We start from the raw sequence: 27,061 nt of genomic DNA, 5'->3' as shown, positions 1-27,061 counted from the left end.
AAAAGTTTTACTCTTAATCATAATGAAGATCAGCAGTTTCAATGAATCCTGGTATGTTCAATGAGAAAAAAGCATTATTTATAGATCTGTAAATAAGAGTCAGAGATCAGACCTCTAAAGCAACATAGCTACCAAGTGGAACAGTCAAGACTAGAAATCAGTTTCCTAATTCTAGGCTACTCTCACTGGATCACACCCCATACATTTCCTGGAGTAGAACGACAATGCAAGAACCATGCTAGAAAAACAGCAACTGGAACTACAGGAGTTCTTATTGTGGAGCTTCCCCCAAGGGCTCCCTTCCTGCCACGCAGAAAACCTTAAGCTCTTTCTTTCATTCACTTACTCAGTCATAAGACAGTGTTAGGGTCTCTAACAATGAATATAGAGAAATAAAGCATGTGGGCTTGTTCTTAAAATACTTCAAATGAAATTGGAACAATGAGGTAGAAAGAGAGAAAATTACACCATAATACTATCATTTAAGTAAAAGGAAAAGTATTACAGCAGTCAGGCATCTTTTTATGAAAAGGTTGGTAAATTTTTCAAAGGATTTATTTTGCCTCAATTCTTTGAGGCCAATCAAGGAAAAAGATCAGTGGAGAACTCTGAAGGTTCAAAGCAGCAAAAAATAACATCTCACTAGATGAATCAGAAAAGTCTTCATGGAGTAAGTGGTATTACATGTGTCCTTTGAAAGATGAATAGGGGACAAGATTAGAATATATTCCTTTTCTCTCTCCTTTATGAAGTCACTTTCTAATTATAAACAAACATTTACATTTGTATACATCCATACATACAAAGAAGTCAATACAATTCTTAAAAGTCATATTAAGTATAGAAGAAAAGTTGAGTAAAAAATACATAAACTAAAAATTTTAGCAAGATCTTAAGGAATTTCCAGTCTGATTTGGTATAAGGCAACTAAAGGATAGAAAGTATTGTTTTAAAAATAATAATAACAACAACCATCCCACATGCACTCCTCTTGAATCTGTAGGATGAAAGACAAACCAGTCCTCACAGCAAAGCAGAATTTTAATGATCCAATTTAGAGACAGAATTGATTGATGGACTTGATTCCTACTGCCAACAATAACTCATGTACAGTGGGATTTTTGACACTTTTTTAAAAATATACATATTTATTAACACATAGTTGGAATTTGAAAAAAATCCTGTGTTTAAACTGGTTTCAATAAGGTTAGGTGTGTGTTAGAAAACAGCTACAGTTTTTTGTACCTGTCTTTGAAGATGACAGAGGCGAAAGTCTCTGAAAAAACTTTCCCTTTGGCAATCAATCTTACCAGACTCATAACTGGCTACTAACTAGCCTTTAACAACATACTCCATCATGCAGGTCAGCAGCACTATCATCATCATCTATGTTCCTGTGCCCTTAGCCAGTAGACGTTTCAGCAGTTTGACAAATCTTCCCCGGCCCATGCAATTCCTACCACTGGATGGGCCTTTTCCCTTCTCCATTTTCAAAAATCACATATCCACCATTTAAAACAACTTAAATACTCCTTTGAAGTTTCTGCAAACAAGCCAGTCCTTGAACCTTATCTCTTATAAGTATCTCCATATAATATGCTCCAGCCATATTGAAATGCTGATGGATCTTAGATTCTTTTCAACTTGAGGATCCATGTACAAGTTAATTCATCTACTCAGAGTTCTTATCCTTCAGTTCCTTGGTTGGCTAATTCCTACTTTTCCTTTGAGTCTCCATTTAAACATCATGACTTCAGAGGCCCTGGATACAAGCCTCTCCAAACTGGCACCCACCCTCACACCTTGTCCATTACTTAACAAACATATTCAAAAACTATATTCATTTTTCTTTGCTTATTTATCTATCTTCTCTATCAGACTGAATACAACATAAAGATAAGAGGTATATGTGTTGTCTCAGCATGGAGTGTTAGAAGTTAGGACAGTGCTTTCATAGGAGAAACACCCCATATCATTGTTTCGAGAATGACTAGTTGGTCAGCTGGATGAATGATTTACCATGATGGCTCAATAAACACGAATGGCTCGACAATCTGCGAGAAAATGGCAATTCTGGGCTTAAGAATGATCAGTGGTGAGCCTTGATTTGTGTATCCAATTTCAGTTGCTGAGGACAAAAAAAGCCACAGTAGCACTAAGACTTAAACACTTAACACAATAGGGATTACAGAGCTCTGAGGAAAACAGTCCTTAAGCACAAAGTCACTGAGCTAGGGTATGAGAAGACCCTTATCAGCAGAGAATTATGGATGCAAGAAATGTCAGGAGGTACAGGTGAGGGTGATGATGTGGCACAGGGGTAGAGCTTGCCTAGCACGTGCACTGCTAGAGCTTCCCAAGCACCGCAAAAAGCAAAACAAAACAAAAATGAGGTTCAGATATAGATGAGTATTTCTGTGTCCTTAAGAACAAAAGTATGATTTATGAGCATTTTCTATAATAATTATGAATTAGAGAAAAATTTAAAACCAATACTTAAATTTAAAAACAAGCTTCACATATGAAAAATAAGTTTATGTGGAAAAAAATGAAAAATGATACTCTGTCTCTTACGTTAAGTAGGCAGTGAGTTACAGAACTGTTTCCATGCAGCACATAAATAAGAAAATACCTTTCAATGATAAACAAATAATGTAAAATGTTTCTATTGGCAGAGAATTTAAGTCTCTTCATGTATAGCTCTCAAGTTTTTCATCTATTAAATAAAACAATAGCTACAGATCCTAGCAACTTTACAATCCTATGATTATTTAACAAACATTCTCCTTTTGTACTTCTGTTACAAGATACAGTTATGTAGCACAAATTCCACTTTGTAGACCAAAATCAAATTCAATTTGGTGTGGGGGAAATGATGAGAAAAAAGCTTCACCAATATAACTTAATACTGTTCCATGCACTATCACTTTTTCCAAAAGAAAAAAAAAATAGTATTTGAAGTCTATGCTCAATAGATAGCACATGAAATACTTTTCTTACATTAATCAATTTTAAAAATTCCTAAAGAATATATATACAGCTAATTTTATTTAGCCTACAATTAAGCAACAAATGCTAAAGAAAGCACTAGGGTCATTATTTCAAATACAAGCAAACACATGAAGAGGCACATTGCTATTAAGAACTTGTCTGTGTTCATCTACCTAGACAGGTATTGTGTGTAATGTGTATGTGATTATACTTAAAATTGCATAATTATTCCAAAAACATAAGTACATACCTGTTAATGGTTCCTTTCTTTGTGTTTTCAACTATGCCACATTGCCAGCCATAATTTTAAAATAATGTGTAATACAAAAATGAGGGAATTTGAAAATCAGCTACAAGAGGAACAAAATTAAAGTATAAAATAAAACCAATGCTGAAGTGTCCTGCTATACCCAGGGGTCAATAACACTGCGTGTCTATTCAGCTGAAGCACAGAATTTGCCTTTAGATACCATTTTAATGTTAAATCAAGAACTGTCAATCAGCACCATTTGTTTGTAATCCTTCATCAGAGCCCATTGCCGCAGTCAGAACATGCACAGGAAAGAATGTAGAGAGTATATCTGCAACCACTTAACCTTCATCAACCAACATTCATGCATGCTCATTAACATTTTTTCATCCCACTTTCCAGCATGACACAGCTCATACCAGAATAATAACTCGCTGATAATTGTTCAAGACAACAGCTGGACAGGGAGAGTGCAGAGGTGAACACTCTCACAGATTATGGGGTACAGTAATGCATTACAATTAGTATAAAGAGTCATATGCTCATGTTCAATAGTTTTCAAAAGAAGTTAAGAAAATGTCATCAGCACAAACAGCAATCTCCTCAAATTTTAACTCTGCATGGCCCGTTATCTCAATCTTTAACACTTTACTATTCTGAAATAAACCAGTGATAACAATTGACCCTGGCTACTGTACTATTTCGTGAACAGTAATGATACTTTTGATGTAGTACAGTCAGACACAGACTAAGCTTCTGATGTAATTGAAAGATTATCATCAAATCCAGGAGAGATTCATATCTTTCTAATAAAAACTGTTTATTATTACATCTCATAAAATTATTTCAAAAAACAGAATAGTATGTATAAAATGTCATTTCACAAAAATTAATAACATGGAAAAAATCAGAATGATAGCAATAAAGGAAAATCCTAGATAGAAGAGAAATTAGAATATCCAGTTTAAGTCCTTTTCATAGAAACTATGAAAGCTTCTCTACTCATCTGCCATATTGTAATATAAATAAAATGAAATTAATGTAATGATAATAGCAGTTGTCATTCATGCAGTACTGTGAATTAGGTACCATGTTAGGCACTCACTACATTGTCTCTTAATAATCCTATAAATAGCTATTAACCATCTTTTTCAGATGAAAAAATTAAAGCTAATTCCAAAAGACTGAAGATAGACCACAAGTCAAAAAAAAAAAAAATCAGAGACAAGATTCTAACAAGGTAGTATGATTCCAAAACTGATGTTTTTCACCTGGCTTCATTGATCATTTCTACATTATTTCCATTATTTTTTCCCAAAATTTTTGCTGTACAGGTCTTTGTAGAATTAAGACTTAATCCTAAAAGATCTTTACTACAAGATATGAAACTTGAGTCTGGGGCTGTGGTTCAGCAATAGTGTACTTGCCTGGCACGTGTGAGGCACTGGATTCAATTCTCAGCACCACATATAAATAAATAAAATAAAAAGGTTTATTAACAACTTAAAATTTAAAAAAAAAGATGTGAAACTTACAATTCCATATTTTTCCACTCATAATTCTTAAAGCTCATAAAATCTCTAGTCATTGGACTTCTACCAAGTTTTCCTTTGACAGGCTCCTACCTTTATTGTTCCCACCAGTCAACTTAGGTTTTCTGCTTTAATTCTTATTGTAGGTCTTATTATACTTTTCTCTGACCTGCTTACGGCTTTTTAAAAGAAGCAGAATTTTAACAAATTTAAATATTTGATTGGCTTTTATAACAATTCATGAATCAGGTAGTATCTCATCAAAATTTAGAAAAAGTGATCCAATACACTGAGCAGACAGTGTTGACTTTACAGGTAGAAAAGCAGAAAAGAAAGTAGAAATAAGGACCAAAAAGTGGACTACCTATTTCAAAGTTACATATTTTTATAAGTAAATAGAAGCCTTCCTTTTTATGCCAGATTAGGTTAACTGGGTCCCTTCTGACTGGCTGCTGGGAATCTCCTGGGGTTTTTTGTTTGTTTGCTTGCTTGCTTGTTTGTAAAAACTGGATCCATTTCAAAGTCCAGTCAGATTATGTAGTACCCAGCATGAGTTCCTCCATTCCTCCAAACCCAGCATAGTTTGCTGGGGCCCAGTGCAGAAGTTCTTGTTGGCCATTGTTTAATGGCCTCCCCCAAATTTTATAACACAGTGCTTAGTCACAAAATTCTAGAAAGTAGATTACAAAACCTAAATACAACAGTCCTTTTCTACAGTCTACTTTCAATTAGTGACCATCATTGAAGGAAATTACATAATGCACAATAGGTTCCACTATGATTTAATAATATAATTTGAAATAAAAGCTCATCAATCCAGGGTTGGAAAACAAAAAAGCATGGCTGGCCAAGTGGCATCTACCACCTGTTTTTGTACAAGAACTATTATAGGAACACAGTCACAGTCATTGGTTTACATAGAATCTGTGGTTGCTTTTCACACAACAGCATGGTTATACAGCTAACACAGATACCATATGGCCTACAAAGATTAAATATTTACTATTTGGCTTTATATTTAAAAAAAGAAAAAAAAAAAAAAAACCTCTGACAACCCATGATATAGCCTAAAATGCAAATCCACAGCAGTATCAAAAAAAATCCACTTAACTTCACCCCAAATCTATAGGCACCAGCTTAATTCCCTCTATAAACCTAAGTAATTCTAAGCTATTTTCTTTCCAAAAAATCTATCAGCTAATGCTTATCTACACCTACTTGATTTTACAAGTCTCTCTTTTATTTACTGTTCTCCTACTGGAACTAACCTAGATGCAGGGCACTTCATAAACAATCCCCTGGGTAATTACAGCAGTCTCTTCATTGGTATTACTGCCTCTGGACTTCACTTCCTTCAGTAAAGAGCTGCCAAATAATGGAATAGCATGCTAAAACATAGGAAATATTTTATATACTTTTCAAAATGTTTCAAAATTTGTGACAGAATGTAACTTAAAATATTAAATATATTCAACTTATACATGAGTGAATGCAGAAAATTTAAATGTTTAAATTTAGCAAATAAAGACGATGGCTCAAGAGGATGAGGCAGGACGATCATGAGTTCAAAGTCAGTCTCAGCAAAAGCAAGGTGCTAAGCAACTCAGTGAGACCCAGAGTCTCTAAATAAAATACAAAATAGGGCTGGGGATGTGGCTCCATGGTCATGTGCCCCTGAGTTCAATCACCAGTTTAAAAAAAAAAAAAAAACCTCCCTAATATGAACAGAGTTTTCAGCAACACTGCCCCATCTTTCTCTCCACCTCCTGCAAACTGAACTCCATCACTGTTCTTTAATTCCTGAGCCCACAAAAATTTTCCCAAAGACCTAGCAGCACTTCAATATTCACATTGATTTCCCTCTAGTTGTTTGTTCCCTCACTGGTCATGTAACATACTCACTGAAGCACACAGCCCTGAGTGAAGGGAAAGAAATAAAGGACAAAGACAAATATAACACCTGCTCATGGAGAGCTTACACCCTGACAGGAAAGGAGGGCATTAATAAAATCTCACAGGAATAAGGATTTGATTAGAATCAAACCAGCGCTCTGAATGATAAAGGACACAGTGGGATGGAACTACAAAACTATCCTAATCTGGGAAGTCACAGAACTCATTTCCCAGAAGAATGATGACACTTAAGAAATGAAGTATGTATGGGGTCAACCAGTTAATGTGCTTCCTTCAGGAAGTCTAACCTAAACCTAAAAATTTTAACATGCCAAAGAGCTGTTTTATAATCATTAAATGTAGTACTATACAGTTAGTGAAGATGAATATTGTAAAACTAATTTGACAGCACAAAATATGCTACATGGTAAGTGGTCTGCATTGTACTATGAATTTACTAGGATAATTGGGTTTTACATACAATCTATAAATCTTTCTTTCACTCATTTTCTAAATTTTTGGTGGCAATTATTTGAGACTGAGTCAATCACAGCAGTGTAAATAGTTAAGTGAACTCATATAAGTTTAATTAAATGCATCTTATTGTACGTCACTATTAACATATATAATACTGTATAATACAGAGCAATTATTGACGTAGCTACATTTCATGTAAAATTGCAGGCCTTTCAATTATACTTGTGAATCCTATACTACCATTCTCTCCAACATTTTAAAATTAAATATATTATAACCTGAGGTTTCCCTGCTTACTTCAATCTTTTGTTAGATCCTATAAGAGCTTAACATGCTAGATTTTCTTTGTTATGTACAGTCAAACCTTTATAAATGGAAACGTATCAATAAAACATTAAAGTGTTATTTTTTTAAGTTTAAAATCAACACATATCCAAAACAATAGAAAATAACAAGTGCTGTGAGAATGTTCAGAAATTACAACCATTACACATTCATTGGTAGGAATGTAAAAGACTCAGCCACGGTGAAAAAAAAAAAAAAAGTTTGGCAATGTTTCAAACAGAAAACATAAAATGACCATATGACACAACAATTCTGCTCCTAAGTATATACCAATGGAAACGAAAACAGGTACTCAAAATGCATATTCACACATACTCTCAAAAGTATTATAAACATTAGTCAAAGGGTAGAAATAGCCCAAGTACCTATCAATGGATGAATTGATAAACAGATAACAATATATACAAACGATGGAATATTATTCTGAGAGTAAAAGGAACATAGTCCTGAAATATGTTACAATATTATTCTCAAAAATGTTGCACTAAATAAAAAAAAAAACAGACACAAAAGATACACATTTGTGTTTCCATTTATACAAAGCATTCAGAAGAAGTAAATTCAGAGAAACAGAAAAAAGATTGGTGATTGCCATGCCTGGGGGTAGGTAGAGTAGAAAGAAATTGCTTAAAGAGCACAGGGTTTTATTTGGGACTAATGGAAATGTTTTGGAGCTGATTAGACATCATGAGACATCACAACACCTTGAATGTACTAAATGCTACTGAATTGTTCACATTAAAATGGTTGGCTAATGTTGGTTGATACAAATTTCACCTCAATTTTTAAAAAGTCAATATCCAAGAAAGGAGAAACTTTCGGGGGGCAGGGGGGGTGGCTATAGAAACGTATTACAATACATTTGCTAACAGCCACTCCGATTTTGTAGCCATCAAGTCAAACTCCACCCAATAAAAATTGAATTTAAAGCAAGAACAGTAGTGCGCACCTGAAAACCCAGTGACTAAGGAGGCTGAGGCAGGGGAATCGCAAGTGCAAGGCAGCCTCAGACAGTCAGTGAGATCCTGTAGAAAAATAAAAAAAGGCTGGGGAGTAAGTTCCCTGGACTCAATACACAGAACCAATACACAGAACCACACCCCCCACCCCCCAAAAAAAGGTTACTGAGAATTCTTCTTCCTCCTTACACAGATGTCTGCTACTACAATTGGGGGCGGGGGTGGGGGGATCACTTTAGCATCTAGATCCTGATCCTATCTGAAATTCAATTACCTTTATTATATTCTGAATTTTTTAACCTAGTTTACAAAACAGCCTGCTATTTACCCAGAATGAAAATCATCAGTGGTAGAGTTAATTGGAATGTAGATCATTTAAGTACTTCTACTTTCCTTCTAAAATTCCCATTGGTTTAAAATGAAAAAAGCCAATTTGCTTGAGGAAGCTGAAATTATTACTTTTCTATTTTAAAGAAATGAAAAAACATTTGTTTATTCAGCAAATATTAATTGGTGCCACTGTATGTGTCAGGCATTCTTGGGCTTGGGATATATTTTGCTAACTGAAAATCCTTTTCCTCAGTTTAAATTCCAGTAGGGATAGAAAGAAAAAGACAAGCATACTTATTAGGAAATAAGTACTGAACAATATGGTAGAAGGTGATAAGTGATACAGGAAGGAAGCAGGGGATAAGGAATTAGAACAAGGGAGAAATGCATGGAAAAATGTGCCTATACTAAATTGGAAATTACCTGTAAGAGCCTCACTGAGAAGGCAACATAACATCTGAATCAACAGTTGGAGGTAAGCAGCTTATCGAGCAGATATGTAGAAAACAAATATTACAGGCAGGAAGAAGGCCAAAATACCTGGCATATATAAGGTATGTTACAGAGGCTGAGCAGAATAGCTACAGTCAAGGAACTGAGGGAAAGATGGTATGAAATGAAATTAGACACCAAGAAGCAGGAGAAAGACAAGTATCAGCATTTTGTGGGCACTAAGCTAAACCATGTAAAGGTAGAAAAGATAATTAACATGGAAAGTGCAGGCAATGTCTGGTTGCAAAGTAGTCTCTCCAATGCCAAACCCAAGTCAGCCACTCCCAGAGCAAACTTTCCTAGAAGATAAACAATGGGTAGGTACTGAAATTTAAAACAATCAGGCTGAGTGATGAAGAAACAATGTAGGAGCCCTGAAAAGCATAGCTAACACAGACCAATGTTACTGATGTACAGGTAGCATAGAGCAAGAAGAACACAGCTAGAAATGCAAGTTGAACTTGACTGCAGAAGGATAAGAATACTAGACTGTAGTCCTTCTTTTTAAATCCTTTAATATGTATGCATGCACGGGATATTATAAATGTGACACCTATAGGCCTAAGTCATTTGAAGATCACTGGATTATTATCATAAAATGCGAAGAAATATGAGAATGGGAAAGATTTGGAAACAACGTTTTTAGAAAGGTTTAAAAGGCAGTGGGTAATAAACAGCTACCATAGCTTTCAAAAGTGTAAAGAAGGGGCTGGAGTTATAGCTTGTGGTAGAGCACTTGCTGAGCATATGTGAGGCATTTGGTTCGATTCTCAGCACTGCATATAATAAATAAAATAAAGGTCTATCAACAACTGAAAAATAAAAAAAAAAATAGAGTGTAAACGACCAAAATTAGACAAAACAGGAAATGTAACTGTTCTACATATGCAGTGAGAATAGCTGATAATGGGGTCATTTCCCTACTGATAGATAAAGGCCACCAGGATACTTCCTCCAATTTGCACTTATGTCCTACCCCTCCCTCTTTTCCTCCAGTGTCCCCAAAGGATAGAGAGAAAATGGACACAACTTATGAAATCAAATAGAAGTAAATTCTTGACTTTAAACTCCTAATGATGTGAACTTCAAAGCCAGATCTTTAACTTATTTGAGTTTCAGCCTGTTTACACTGAAATGGGTGAAAGTGTAAATGATACATTGCAAAGACCAAGCAAGCCCCAGGGCTTAGCAGGCACTCATTTTCCCCCTTATTAATAAGTCAACTCCTTTCTTTCCCATCATTTGCTTCCAAGAGCTGCTCTGGATTTCTTAAAACCCTATTACAACCAGAAATAATGATAATTTTTGGTTTATTGGGGTTGAAGATTAAACTTCTTTATCAAGAACACATTCACAACTCAGGCACAGGCTGAGGCAGGAGGATCACAAGCTCAAAGCCACCCTCAGCGACAGAGGGAGGCCCTAAGCAACTTACCAAGGTCCTAAGCAATTTAGCAAGACTGTATTTCAAAAAATAAAATAAAAAAGGTCTGGAGATGTGGCCAAGTGCTCCTGGTTTCAATTCCTGGTGGAAAGGGGCGGGGGGGTACATTTTCAAAAACCTTTCTTGATAAAAACATACTTGAGGGCTGGGGCTGTAGCTCTAGCTCAGTGGCAGAGCACTTGCCTAGCATGTGTGAGGCACTGGGTTGGATCCTTAGCACCACATACAAATAAATAAATGAAAAAAATAAAGGCAAGCTGTCCATCCTCAACTACAAAAAAAAATTAAAGAAAACGAAAAAAGATACCTGAGAGACTCACAAGTGGGCAGGTGGTTATCTGTCTTTTCTGCACTCAATTATCTCACTGAGTACAATGCTGTGATCAAATGAAAAAACAATCAGTGTCTATTCAATTTAAGACAACCTGGCTTATAGAACAATATTCTTTCATAGATACACAAATTTTTATAAATTTATATATTTGTATGCATATATGTATACATATATACATGTACACAAATACATAGTAAGTTCTATTATAAAAGTATTGTTCCGAGGCTAAAGTGACAACAAACTGCAGTTTTCATTGCTATTGGTACTAAAAACATGAAATGAATATACAAATAACTGGTCAATTGAAAAGTTCATATTTATTTTTATACAGATAGATTAGATTCAAAATGAAGTAAAACAAAACTTGGCAAAGTAAAAAAATATCACTCACAAAAAGCATAAATTTAAAATAAATAAAATAAAAAAGCATGAAAGCTCTAAAAATGAATGCCCTTCATTTAAAAATAAATACAATTATCCTATTGACTATTTCAACTCTCCTGGGTTGAATCTCATGCTACAAGAGCAGAGAGCAAAACTGTCCCACTGTGACCTGTGAAACCATAAAAAATAATTAGTTCTCTAATTGAAAAAGAAAAGAAGATTAAAAAAGGAAGAAGAGTCCTGCTTCAGGAAGACGGAGTCTAAGGTAATATGATGATAGAAGAGTAGACTGGGAAATGACTAACAGCCAACAATTAAAATAAATTATTTATTTTGTGTGAAATGGGATTGCATTCGACCTTTTGATAAATGTGACTCTTCCTTCAATGATGAATTTTTTTCTAATTACAATAAACTTTTAAACATTGTATTTTAAATTATCCATTGAAATATGCAATTATGATAACATTTTGCAAGTGGTAATGAAATTATATATTTATATCCATTTGTAGTTGCTCATTAGGTTTGAGTAACATTTGGACTAGGAAAAAAGTCCCCCTGTTCCCAACATCCCCATCATAATATAAATATTAAGCAAATAAAAACATGCTGTAAGACATCATAGGACAAGTGTAATGATATGTATTTTAAAATATTATTAAACTTTAAAATAAGGAAAATTACATAAATTAAGAAAATTAAATTTTCTACAGGCAATGTAGAAAATGTTATTGTCCACCAATTAATAACATATAAAATGATTGTTTCCTAACTAGCACTAGTTTCTCTTTCATCCTTAAAATAAATAGTAACAAGTAAGAGTCACAAAAATCGTTATAAATGCCAATGGCATTTTACCCTAGGTTTTAAAGAGGATATTTCTAAGTTAAGAAGAATATAAAATATACACGAACACAGAATAATCCTGCCATACACAACGAAATCAGTAGCATATATTACAAATTGGAAAGTATACAGCCAACTATGATAACTAAATATAAGAATTGCACGTTAACTAAATATAAGAATAAAAGTGGGGGAACCCTTCCTGGAACTTATAAAGACACATAATCTAAAGATTTTTCTCTATAAATCAAGAAAGGTAACTTAGATATGGTAACAAAAACATGTTAATGTGATTGAAAATCATCCAAACCTCTATACATTTATTGAACAGAAAAAAAAATGATTTAAAAAGTTGAGTCACAGTGCCTCAGGAGTCTAAGATGGCATATTTCTGCAAGAGGAATCCTAGGCTAAAAGAAAATGACACAATGTTAATGAAGTGATAATAACAGGACCAAGTAATTGTGAAACATGGCAATTTTATGGCATAGCTTGTCTTATCCTCAAAGTCCTCTGCTAAAGACACACAAGTCCTAATGCCTAGAACCAGTGAATATTTTATCTTATATGGAAAAAGAAACTTTGCATGTGGAACTAACATTAAGGAGTCTGTAATAGGGAAGGCAGGCCTGATTATCCCAGTGGGCCAATTCAATCACCTGGTTACTAAAACTACCTTTCCAAAGTTACTAAGTCACAGGGTCAGAGAGGTCATTACTGAAACCAAGCAAGGGAGAGCCAACATGAGGACTTTCCCCACTATCACAATTCCTGGCTTCTTTGAAGACGCAGAATGGGAACCACAGCTGAGGAACATGGGTGACCTCTAAAAGTGGAAAAGGCAAGGGAGTACACTTTCCCTAGAGCCTCAAGACAAAAACACAACTATGCTGACACCTTGACTGTGACCTATGAGAACCATGATAAACTTCAAAACTACAAAATGGGAAGATAAATTTGTGGATTTTTTAAAGCTACTAAATCTATGACAGTTTGTTATAAAAGCAATAGAAAAATAACACAGAGAGCCATTTGTGAACATGATTCCCTTTCTCTGCCAGATAAACAATGCCAAAATTAGATGGAAAGCTAAGAAAATGAACAAGAAGACAACCCAGAGTACTGAGATGTCAAATTAATAAAATCTGGGACCACCAACCACAAGACTTCTGGGTTTTAATGCGTCCTTGCAGGCAAATCCCTCATAATTCACCAGAAAAAATTAACATATACAAGTACAACATGTAAAACTCCAATACCATCTTCTATTGGTAGATTTGGGAGCGGTAAATTATAATCCAAGATGAATAAGCTTTCACAAAAAGAGCTTTATCCTCCTTTTTAGTTATTTTACAAGCTAGGAAGGAGGGAAATAGAAGTAGTAGAAATACTAACACTCATTCTTAACTACTAACTAAAAACATTACTTGATGTATTTCCTTAATTTGTTTAGGAACATATGAAGTCTTTGATATGTCAAAAAGAGTACGATTACAACAATGTTATATATTTCCTCCAACTAATTTCTCTTAGCTTACATCACATAGCTAGAGGAGGTTTTTTTTAAAAAAAAAAAAAAAGCAATCTATTCCTAAAAAATTATCACTGCTCTGAACCTTCTGCCAGCACTCTATGAAACTAAAAAAATTAACAGTTATCAACTTTCCTGAAAACCCTGGGGAGAATTTAGCCTATAAGCTTTACTTGGCACTTCTATTTGCCTATCGACTAAAGGTTCCTAATGCCTTAATGCATCCCAGTTCCATAATTACATTAAGCCATCCATACCATCCTCACTAATCTCTGAAACTATAAATAAATGTTAAAATAATAATGAATTATTAAAAAGTACCAGTAAGGTTTTATAAAGGACTCAGTGAGCTTTTCAAAATTACTCTGAAGCCATCAGCTCAATGTTCTAGAATTAAATCACACCAAGAAAAGCAAAGCAAAAAATTACAGATTTAAATCTCATAAAACTACAAAAATCGCTAGGCCCCAAATCCATCAATGACTCACAAGCTGAAAGAAAAAGAAATCATTGAATAAGAAAACAAAGGGAGAGGGGCCTAATACATTTTTATATTCATTACTGATTTAACAAATCACTACCTTAAGAAACTTAATAAAGCATTCAATAAGATATCCAAAAATGAAAGGAACAAGATGTACATGAGAATCTACTATTACCTTTTAAAATTAATGGAATGGACAAGTGTTACATTAAGCTTTGTCAGTGGCTCTTTAAAAAGGTCAGTTAGTAGAGTATTTGTGAGGTTCAGAAATCTTACTTGGAAGCAGAGTTATAGCTACAGGTCAAAAAAAATGTTATACTGGATATTGGCATAAAAACAAACAAAACAATGAAATAAAAATTGGGAGCCTAGAAGTAAACTCACATATCTGCAGCCAACGGAATTTTTGACTGTGGTGTTAAAAAAGGTCTGGGGAAAACAACAGTTTCTTTATTAAATGGTGTTTTGAAAATTGGGTATTCACTTGCAAAAGAATCAAATTAGATCCCTGTCTCTCACCAGTTTAAAAAAAAAATCAACTCTAAATGGATTAAACTATGAAATTACTAGAATAAAACATAGGTGAAACACTTCAAGGCACTGGAATAGACAAGGAGTTTTTGAAGAAGAATTCAAAAGTATAGAAAACAAAAACAAAGACAAATGGAATTACATCAAAAAAAAAAACTCTCTGCAAGAGCTAAGGAAAAAATCATCAGAGTGAAGAAAACCTCAAGAATGGGAGAAAATATGTACAAATGATACATCTAAAAGAGGTTTAATATATAGAATATAAGAAACTTCAAAACCTAGCAAATAACAAAAAAACTTCAAAAAATAATTTAAAAAATTACATAACTAATTTTACAATGGGCAATAGACTTAAACAGACATTTCTCAAAAGAAGACATACAAATGGCCAAAAAATACTTCACATCACTGATCGATACAAGTCAAAAGCACAATTAAGTATAATTCACTCTAATACAAATGGCTACTATCAAAAAGACAAAACATAAGTGCTGGCAGGACTGTGGAAAAAAAGTGAACCCATGCTCACTGCTCACTATTGGTAAGAATGTCAATTGGTATACCATTATATAAAACAGAATGGAGTGCCTTCAAAAAATTAAAAATAAAAACTGCCATATGATCCAGCATTCCTCACTGGGCATCTATTCAAAGGAAATTAAATTCATATACAGAAGAGATATCTGCATTGCCATGTTTACTGTAGCACTATTCACACTAAGAAAAGAAATGAAGGCTTATTAACTAATGAATCGATTAAAAGTGTGGTACATACGCAATGGAATGCTACTCAGGCACAGAAAGAAAAAGAAATCCTGGCATTTGTACAACATGGATCAAACTGGAAATGATAATGTTAAGTGAAAATTAGGCACAAAAAGACAGGTAGCAAATAATTCTCACTCTTTAAAAAACTTATCAACAAAAAAGTGTATTTCATAGATTTTTTTTTTAAAAGTAGAATGTTTATTTACCAGAAGCTAAGGAAGAAAAGGAGGGTAAGAGGGCAGGATGGCAAGAGGCTGAACAGTGGATACTAAGCTATATTTAGGAGCCGTTAAGGTCTATTGCACAATAGAGTGACCATAGATAATAACATAAATATATAAAATATTTTTCAAAAAAGTTAAAAGAGGCCGGGTGCAATGGTGCACTCCTGTAATCCCAGCATCTCCTGAGACAGGAGTATTGCAAGTTCAAAACCAGCTTCAGCAATGGCAAGGCACTAAGCAACTCAGTGAGATCCTGTCTCTAAATAAAATATAAAATTGTACTGCAGATTGGCACAGTGGTTGAGTTCAATCCCCTGATTCCCTCCCCCCACCCCGCAAAAAAAGCTAGAAGAAAGCATATAGTTGAATATTTTCTTAATAAGGAAATCACAAATATTAAAACATAAACATTTACCCTGATTTCAACAACACAATGAAAACATCAAATATCATGTTGCACCCATAAATATGTACGATTTTGTTTTTTATTAATCAGTATACAAATAAATTTCATCTAAGTTAATAAAAAAATATAAACACTCAAAGGTCAAGAGCTATAAAGTTAATTTTTATACTGGGTAAACTTCAGAAATGATACATAAAACACTTCAAGGGAAAAACGAGGACTGCATTCTCAAAACTTAATCTAACATTTCCTCAGCAACACAATGAGCTAGGCACTGCAAAAGGTGCTTTACAATATTCATTATATAATCCTCACAATAACCCCATGATATGGGTATTATGTACCCCATTTTATAGAGGAAAAACTATAGCTACAAAGCCAGGGTTGCACACTTGTACGGTAGACTCCACAGAGTCCACACTTCTCATGTACACTCCACAGCATGGTGTTAGTATTTACAGCTCAAATACTTACAGAAGTGAATAGAGGTACCAAATGATGAAAGATGGTCTTAATAAAAAACGGCAAGTTTTTAAAGCCTTTAATATAAATTGTGGGATGATGGTGAACTGCTGTGGGGCAGTGGTAAGGTGGCAGGAGATGAGAGGAAAATTATTTTAAATCAAAGAAGAGCACTTTAAATAAAACATAATAGGATTTCTTTTAATCAGAGAAGCAGTGTGCCACAGCAGAGAGAGCAATGGCATTTGACTCAGATCTGTATTCTGCTCAGACTGGCTGCTCTTTTTAGCTGAAGTTCACTTGAACATAACTTTTTCTTCTGTACAAAATATATATAATACTTGCCTTGGTTCTTTGACAGAATTGTTTTGGAAAACAAGTAAAACAATATAAAGGAACTAAATGTGTAACTGCTTAAAAAAAAAGGAAGCTATCATTACTGTTCTTGAATTATTCCTGTATTATTGTCTGGTGAAGGAATTTCATGCTTTGTCCAGATCTCATGTATACTTTCACTAACAAATACAAAGCCTAGCAAAACATTGTAGTAGGCTATTAAAGCAAGATTCAAAACTTGATAGGTGGCACATGCTCATAGTCCCAGCTACTCAGGAGTCTTAAGGCAAGAGGATCACTTGAGTCTAGAGTTCAAGGCCATCCTGGGCTACACAGCAAGACCTTACCATTTAAAAAAATAAAAAAGAAATAGGATGGTGCTGAAGCTGCCCTAAATTATTCTAAGTTGCATGAAATATCCCATGATATTTCATATTTCATGGTCTCTTGAATTATCAAAAGAAAAGCCACATACATTTGAATAGGCAGCAATCAAGCCCAGGCCCCTGACATTCACTGCCCTTCTACCAGTGTAGAAATCAGAAAAGATGACTTAAAGTCCTTAACCTTTCCTGCCAAAGACTCCATTGTCAGAGAAGTAGAAATGTTTTCAGGATAGATTTTTAAGCCCATAAAATAAAACATAGAAGATTTGAACAAAAGTAAATTATACTCAAATCAACAGTATTCAGGATTCTGCATGTCTGTCAAGGAAGGCAAGGAGATGTACAGTGTGAAAATGTTGTAACAGTTACTCAGTGCAATGGGTTGCCCAAGCCTACCCAGAACAGCTGTAATCAATTATGACATTATAAAGAAGCACTGAAAAACAGAATAAAAAAACACCTGTTATCTTATCCTTAACTTTTGTAAACCTTTGTATGAATAACTTCTCAATTTTCACAAAGGCTGAAATATTTCCATTATTTTGAAGGCACTGGTGTTAATTTTGAGTTGGCAGAGGTAACCTAACCAGTTACCATTATGTATTTGTACTAAGGGATATGCTTTTTCTAGTAAAGGGGAAAGGGAGTGGACAATGTATTTGAAAAGTCAAAGGTGAGGAAGCAGGAGTAGATAGGCGGAACCTTAGATAATGTTACAAATGTGACAAATTCTGAATCAACCTAGCCAGTAGGGTGCTAGAAATGCAGATTAAAGAAAGAAAAGAAAAGCACTGAACACTAGCTTTGAAAAGAATAATATACAGGTAAGACAGCCCTGAAAACATCCTGCTCAGATCTTCTTCAGGAAAAGACTTTCTGTTCCACGGCAAGAATGCATTTAGCTGACAGGCTCCAAACCCTCTGAACCTTTAACCTCCTCCTTAGCACTTAAGATCAGGCCAAGCTCTTCCTGGGCAGCCCCCAGCCAGTGACTGAGTGTGGCATGGGTGATAAGGACTGGCCATTAGAGACTGACAAAGTCTTCTCTTATAGGCATTTCTTTGCTCCAGAGCACCCTCCTGGCTAAGTTGGGGTAGAATTTGTCACATTTGCACCATTATCTAACGTTCTGCCTATCCAGTCCTTCTTCCTCACCTTTGATCTTTCAAATGAATTACCTACTCCCTGTCCCCTTTACCAGAAAAAAATACAAATAAAAAGGAACTGAGGATGTAGCTCAGTGGTAGAATACCTGCCTAACGTGCATGAGGCCCTGGGTTCAATACCTAGACTGCAAAGAAAACAATATGATAAAATAAATTTCTTTACAAGATCTAGTTGCAAATCTAATAACTACCTGAATTTTGAAGTAGAAATGAGTTTAAATGAGATTTTCATGTCTCCAAAACAATTTGAATGTATTATGAAAGTATGTATGAACTCTACTGGTGAATAGGCCATAGGTACTACTATTTGTTGTCTATGTAAAGGGAAAGCTAAATTTCAATTAGAGGCTAGTCAAAGAAATTATGTAATTTTTCTTGATATTTCTATTGTTCCTGAATTTCACAGACAACTATTCTAACCACAGAACCTAAATTAAGAACTCAAAACTAAGGTATGTCTAAGTTTAAAATAGCCATTCTTTTAAGAGTCAGTGGTGTACTTGGACAAGTTAGAGCTCTGGTAACCAAAGGTCTCTAACATCACCTTCTTATTCAGATGCCATGAAATGCCACAGAATATGTTCAAATGTATAAATCATTTAACCTTCAACTTACTAAAACACAGGAACGTTCAATTAAACTCAAAAGCTAACTTACATATTTTATAAACTTGAATTTATAAAACACATAATAAAGTTATTTTATACTGAAAATTTGTTTCTGTCACAATTTGCTATACTATTTAATATCAAATTCCTATATAACATATAACCCAGCTAGAAGTCCACTGCACCTACTTGTGAATGCCCTACAGCACCCCAGCCCTGTCCCATGCTCCAAGTACAGGATCAACTTACATTGGGGAACTCTAGGGGACTCAATCTATTCTGAGCCAAACTGTGTGTTTGTGTGTTGGGGGCAGTGGCGGGAGGCAGGGGATGCATTCACAAGAATTTATTTTTTCAAGTGAGTAATAATGTACACTAATTTTAAGTGGAAATCCTGAGTGATAAACCATGAGATGAGGCAGATCAGGCAATAAGAATGATCTACCAGACAGAAGTGTACTTCAAGCAATCCTAGGCAACAGGAGATGCCTTGGTTAAATGGGAAAGAGAAATCCTGAGGAAAAGGTGTGCAGTAACAATAACGGAAGGTAACAATTTTAAAATATGGTCAGGCTTGATAGCTAGAGCACATCACTAAAAACTGCTACCAGCATCAAAATATAAGGTGGATATTTATGGAAGAGAGGCAACCAGTCCCCAATCCACAACTAGAAAAAGGACTCCATTTAAATCCACTACAATAATACTATTCCTTGTTGAAAGGGAAGAAGGAAAAGGAGAGGGGGAGAAAAAGCTATGTTTCTTCACACACATGCATAAGACTCACACACCCAAATCTCCCCATTTGCCAGCATCTGGGCAGTGTCCAAGAAATGTATCCATATTCATGAACCTATAAAATTTCTATCAGTATACATCATAAATATGCTATAAAAATAAGCATGTAACCAAAGTGTTTTGTGGCCCCTGTCATTTGAAAGTATACCGTAGCTTCAGGGTAGACACTAATTCTATGAGGATTTAAGAATAAATTTCTAATTCTTCAGGAATGCAACATAGAACACTGTATCTGGTTATCAATGGGATACATTCTAATGGTGGAACAAGCCACCCTCAACGCATCTCATAATTTACTAATGTCTTCAGTTCTTTTGAGACTTAACCCAGACAAGAACCAAGTGATACATTCCTAGAGAATACTTAATTGGCCATTTTCTTTTTCTTCAATCTTTCCAAATTATTATTCCTCAAATGTTCTTTTCAGAAAACTTCAGGATGTGCAAGATACAAAGATATGTGGCATTCAATTTGGCATTATTCCTTTATTGCCATGCATTCTCAGTTATAAACTGTACCGCTTGTCTTATTTTAGGCTTGGGAAGGTGACTTAGGACTTTTTATACACTTATGTGTATAAAAGGAATAAATTGTGTTTCAAATACAAAATGACATCTTGAACACAGCCAAGTCATTGGGATAATCTGTGGCTTATGACTTGCTACCCCAATGCTTTGTCCATTGAACTATGATGTTAGAAATCTTAAGCTTGATTTGTTTTTAAGTGTGTAATCCATTAACTGTTTCCATATGCCATAACTATTCAGGTAAGAAATTATTTATAAACCAGTTTATTTGCCTTATCTGCAAATATGATGCACCTGTTATAAAATGTGATTACTTCAAAAAGCTAACAATTGTGGAACCAGATTTTCATACTAAATCAGTCTAACTGAATTAGACTATTCATATACTTCCAGAAAGCCCTTTAATCCCTATTAAGTTAACAGTTTGTGAATAATGAAAGTAATTAATATTAATTTTAGATGACAAATCCACTACCAATAACCTGTTAGTATACTTCAATCCATTTTCCAACAGCCTGTTAAAATTAACCAACAGATGCTTCCAATCTGGTAAAAAAATACACAGGTCATTAGCACTATTTTGATGATACCAAATGTTCAATACACGAATATTGTGATTAAATTTCAGAGAGAGATATATATAAACAATGTTCTTTTATAACCTTGTTAAGTCTCAACAGAAGCCAAAGATAGTAAACTATGGCAGTCTCTTGTAAAATACCAATCAGTATTTGTTGTTCCATGTTCTACCCCAATCTTGTACTTCAACAGATAACTTGACAGAAGAAGCATGATTCCCTTGTTCATTCCCATTCTCCCAGTCCCTAACCCAAGGCCTAGTGAACATGCAATATACACTTGTGGACTGGAATAGTGGCAGTCAAATGGAAAAACAGAAGGAAAGGAAAAAAAAAGTAATCAGGAAAAATGCAAGCCCAGTGGCAGATGCCTATAATCCCTGCACCACTGGAAACACAGGTAGAAGGATTACAAGTTTGAGGGCATGGTCTAAAAAAAAAAAAATTAAAACAGTTGAGGATATAGTTCAGTTTAATGCCTCTTGATTCAATCCCCAGTACCAAAAAATAAAAATAAAAAATGCTCATATATATTTTCAGATGAATTTAAAATATGGAAAGTTAACATATATCTCAAAAACAGAAAAAAGAAACAAGAAAACCATATTCAACAGCAAAATCAAGTAAGAGACAATGATATAAGAGAACTGCAGGAAAAAATATGGATTTCATAGGAAAAGGCTGTACTTTCTAATATATGGTAGAAGGCGACAACAATGTTAAAAATGGTCAGAGGGAAATTAAGAAACAAAGTAAGATCTAAATGAGGAGGAAAGTGTGTGTGTTTGGGATGTATACATATATTTATATATACATGCATATCTCTAAATATATATATATATATACACACATGTACAAATATATAAATAGTAAAATAAAGGGCAACAGAATTAAAAAAAAAAAAGTACATGTCCTTAAAAAATATCTTGCTCTATCTGTAGGAAGGTGAGACAAGATGACACTATGGGAAATAAAAATTGTTTTGTAATCAGAAGATAAGGAGAAAAGATCTTAGCTGAGATGTGGTAAAGTGGTAAAGATCAAACAAGATAACTGAAAAGACTCAGCCCCAGGACTGGGACATGACTATGGCTCTAGGTATTAGTTTCTCTTCCTTTTCCAACTCTCAGGATATTAGACCCATAGAACCCCAGTGATCTGGACATGAATGTCACAGAAACCTAAAGCACCATCTACTGTAAAGGGGGAAGAAACACATATTTATTGACCAAAAAAAAAAAAAGATATGTGAGTAAATTTTAAGGTTCTACTTTAAGGCTTGATTCAATTCCTTCGTTCTCACTATCCATTACAAATGCTTTTAAGTGCCTGGGATGGAACATCCATCTTTGTCATCAGAAAAATAGCCATAGTTCTTAGTACAAAGAGTCAATGCAATAAAAAAATGGAGATACACCAATTCGCTAAACATTCCATATTTTTATTAATTTGAATTCTTGACCCTCCGCTGCCTAGTTCCCAGGCAGAACAGTGATTAAAATCATCCAGCAGTCAATGCCTCTCCTCCCCTTGTACGCCAAGACGTGGAGACACAATTGGATTTTCACCTTGGAATGAATAATGTGTAAGCAGTCAAATTTAATTCTGAATTCTTCAGAAACTATAAAATGCATTCAAATCTTTGGAGTCATGGGGATAGGCAAATATTAATATTGGGACCTAGGACCTCAGAAGCACATGTAAATAAAGTGACTTCAAGGAGCAGCTTGTCCACTCCAATAACCTATAGTCTTTCCTAAGCCTTCTGAACATCTCTCTTTCCATTCCTTTCTTATCTTTTACTAGCTATACTACACGATAAAAATTCTGTTTTTCTAAAAGCAACAATGATTGGCATTTTCCAATTAAATACTTTACCAGTAATGCCAAAAATCATATATAATTATATAATGCTCTCTAAAAATTATTCCTTGAAGTACAGAACAAAATAAAGTGACTTTCACAATTCATCTCTGGTTGGCATTATGAAATGTTAGCATTGGTTAGGCCATATCCCTGGGCTTTCTATCTTTTCTGTTCAACCTGAAAATATCATCCATGGACATACACACCAAAGGGAAAAAAAAAGAAAAGCCACATATGAGCTGAGACAAAAGATGCTGTGGTCCCCTGCTTCTGACTCAAATAACAAAGACTCCAGTCAAGGGGACAGAATGAACAAAGATACCAAGAGGCCAAGGAGGATGGAAGTAAGAAGACTCAGAAAATGATCATCATTTCTCATCTTAATCTGTACAACTAGTATTAGACTGAGCAAATACATCTACATTTTTTTAAAAATACATTTTTGTTTTTTTTTTTTAACCTTGAATCTCAAGGCTAAAGTTAGATGACTTAAGAATTTTTTAAAGGTCCAATTATTTCATTTAGGGATAACACTACAGTTAAATTAAATACATGCTAACAAGTTTCCCTTTTGAGCCTCATTAATTAAGAAAGTAATCAGAGTAAAGAGGGAAAAAAAGAAAGAGTAGCTGGATGGCAGCATTACTTAAATAGCTTTTAGGTACCACCATTTGCACCTACTAGCAAAGCAAAGAGAAAACTAATCAATTCCAGATTATGAAATCTGAAATTCTGAAGTGTTTTAAATGTAAATACACATTTTAACTGCCATATATTTTCCTTGATTGCCTTGAAGAGTGCACTAATCTTATTCAAAGAAAATTCTGATTCTCCATAATCAAAAGGTAAAATTAAGATCTGCTTACTTTACAAGTTTTCCTATGGTGAGTTTGCTGAGAATTCTCCATTTTCAAAGACCACAATATTTTATTTTTAATATTTTAGTCAAGACAAATGCTCCTCACAAAAATATCTGGTAAAGGGTTTTGATGTACCACAAATTCTAGAAAGCTACTTTATTTTATAATAATCTCTTAGAGAGAATTTCGAATTTATGATGACCTTTTAGAAAACGTTTCAAAGGAATACAAATAAGTTTTTAAGGTATCTGCCAATATTCTCAGGCTGCTGTGATGATCAAATTAAATCAGATACTTGGGGCATTTCTACCATGGCACCTAGTAAACAGTAAGCATTTTAAGAAGTCAAATCCTCCATGTCTATACCCAGGCCTCCCACCTACATCCACCCAGCACAATCTTTCCTGGCAGCCCTGAGTTCAATGAACCCAGGGACTGTGGTGGAAAAGGGTCTTTTCAAAAGTTAAAAGGTAATGATTGATCTAAAATGCCTTCCTACAAACCTCAAGTATAAGTTTTACATACACATAAAAATTAATTTAAAAATATTTGTTATTATCAGGCATTGAATATAAGTGGCAAGCCCATGGGAGACTGGAAAAAATGAATTCAATTTTCAGAAGAAAAAAAAAAAAAAAAGCCCATGTCCTTAAAAACATTTTTTTTAAAAAACACACTGCACAGGTTAAGCTATCACAAAACAAGTTGCAAAATTAAATCCATTGTTTTTATTAAAAAGATCATAACATACTAAAACACTTGTTTTTCAAGTCAACTTTGAATACACAATATATTTGATATTTCTATCTCATTTGCTTATACCAACTAATTATGGAGCAGTCACTATAATACTAAGTGTGACAAAACTCTGACTAGAGAAAGGCTGACTTTTATTTTTTCTATTTCTCAAACTAAAGAGAATTCACATGCTAAAACTGACTCTCAAAAAAAACCTTCTTTAAAAAAAACACAAAACTATTTCACCTCAATAGAACATCCTCAAAACAACTATTACACAAAAGAACTTTAAAATAAAAGTTTATATTAATCATTTGCATTTTTAAAATTGCTCATTTTAATATAATTTACAACAAAATTCATTTTTAAATACTCATGAGATAATTTATCATTTGTAATGTAAAAATATAAGGGATAGGATTCTTAAAATAATGTTTGTAGAGGCTGGATATGCAAACTGGCAACTAAAATTCTAAATATAAACACACAACCAAGATGTTAAGCTTACCTTTTTGTTGGCAACAAAAAGTATTCTCAAGTTTATAAAGTAAATCCGTATTTTCATACTTATTTTCATTTACTTTTATCCAGAAACAGTTTTCAGTCATTTCATGAGGTCTGATCTGCAATCAGGGAGAAGACTGATTCACAAACAGCTGAGTGTTTCACCTGTCCCAGCCCAATTGCAATGTATATACCCAGGGCCCAAAGCTGCCAGCGGATGTTTATGAAGAAATCTCTGCAAGATTTTCCCCCAAAGTCTGTTCAATGAAGTACAAATTGTGAAGGACATTAAGTTTGATGAGAAAGAAAAAGTTTCTATGATCAAATAGGTAAGGATTTGCAGCTGAATGAGATAAAGTTTAATTTATTCCTTCTCAATTGTATTTCTCAGAGGATTATTAATGTTCACCCACACTACAACTCTTGAAGGGCAAGATATATTCATTATATAGCATTTCCCCAATTTATGTGACCATCAAACTACCTTTCTGCCAGACTCAGAATTCTTATACTCTAAGTATCAGCTTCTGACAATACATAATATTTTTCCAATAGCTAACCAACAGAGAAAAAAATTCTAAAAACACTAAGACTTTTGTACTTTTGAAAAGTTCTACATAAATGTAAGTTTCTATCACAATAATTGTGAAATATCAACTTAATTACAAATCAAATCTCATTGAAACATCAATTCTCATCAAATTTATGAACCAGGACAACTTAGTCCAGAATATAGGACTTTCTCTCAACATACCTATTTTTTTTAAATAATAGTAATACCATTTTATTCATTGTCACTTTGATTAGAGTTCCCACTAGAAATTACATGTTAGTCAATCCAAAATTAAATTTTAATCTAGATAGAAGTGTAGTTTCCTCCATTTGTACATTTCACCTTTAACCAATTCAATCTTCTCATGCTGGTTTCAGGTTTAAATTCTTTCTTTGGTTTCAACCCAAATGGCAGTGTTGGTGGAGGAAGAGAGTTTCTACCACCAAAAAAGCCCAGAGGAGGAGGTGGAGGCACAGGACCACCAAATGGCAAGGGCATTCCTGGGAGTGGAGGTGGTGGTGGAGGTGGTGGTGGAGGTGGCAACCCTCCACAAGGAGGCAATGGAGGGGGAGCAGGAAGTGGTGGGTGACCAGCTCCATCTTCTTTTGAAGGTGGCAAAGAAATACTGACATCAGCTGGCAAGGCACCAAACTAGAGAAAAAAGTAATAAGAGAAACAACTGAGAACATGTTTACAAATGTGTACTAAGTGTACTTTACTCAAAACTAAGATATATTTTTAACCAAAATTAACTAATATCAATATAATTTAACCAAAACACAAAACTCTGAGAACATTTCTAATTTAATAGTTATATAGCTGTTGTTCTCAAGAAAATGTAATTGCCAGAAATACAATTCCCAATTTGAAGACAGTGATAGCTACATAAGTGGAAATGCCCACTGTGGAAATGGGTATAGAGATGTCTGAGATTTGAAAATCAGCTATGTAAAAGATGCAAAAAAACATACACTGGAGACAAGACAACCTCTTCAAGAAATGATGTTAGGAAAACTGTAGTAGAATAAAAATTAAACCCTATCTCTCATCCTGCACAAAACTCAACTCATATTAGATCAAAGACCTGGTTACTAACCAAAAACCGGCACCTACTAGTAGAAAATGTAGGTCCAATACTCTAACATATTGGCTCAGTTATTGAATTCCTCAAAAAGACTCCTAAAGTACAATAAGTAGAATAAAAAAATCACAAATTGATGATATCAAACTAAAAAGCATCTTCACAGCAAAGGAAACAATCAAGAACATTAAGAGAGAGCATACAAAAAGGAAGAAAATCTTTGTTATACACACCTCAGATAAGGAGATAATTTCCAGGATAAAAAAAGAACTCAAAAATCCAAAAATATGTGTGTGTGTGTGTGTGTGTATGTGTGTGTATAAACACAAATAACCCAATCAATAAATGGGCAATGACATTTATTTGACACTTCTCAA

General features: G+C 34.2%; 1 protein-coding gene across 1 annotated transcript in view; it reads right to left on the bottom strand.

The window, feature by feature from the left end:
* Nucleotides 1–27,061, bottom strand: part of Diaph3 (diaphanous related formin 3) — a 455,034-nt gene that overhangs the window by 260,608 nt on the left and 167,365 nt on the right. The window contains exons 16-17 of the mRNA XM_005338141.4: nt 25,946–26,254; nt 25,055–25,169 (exon numbers count right to left, since the gene is read on the bottom strand). Coding sequence (XP_005338198.1) covers nt 25,055–25,169; nt 25,946–26,254 — 424 coding nt within the window. The remainder of the gene's footprint in view (nt 1–25,054; nt 25,170–25,945; nt 26,255–27,061) is intronic.

The sequence above is a fragment of the Ictidomys tridecemlineatus genome, chromosome 6, assembly GCF_052094955.1.
Source record: "Ictidomys tridecemlineatus isolate mIctTri1 chromosome 6, mIctTri1.hap1, whole genome shotgun sequence".
In the NCBI taxonomy this organism is placed as follows: domain Eukaryota; kingdom Metazoa; phylum Chordata; class Mammalia; order Rodentia; family Sciuridae; genus Ictidomys; species Ictidomys tridecemlineatus.
Note: the sequence above shows the minus strand (reverse complement) of the source record. Positions and strands in the feature narration are given on the sequence as shown.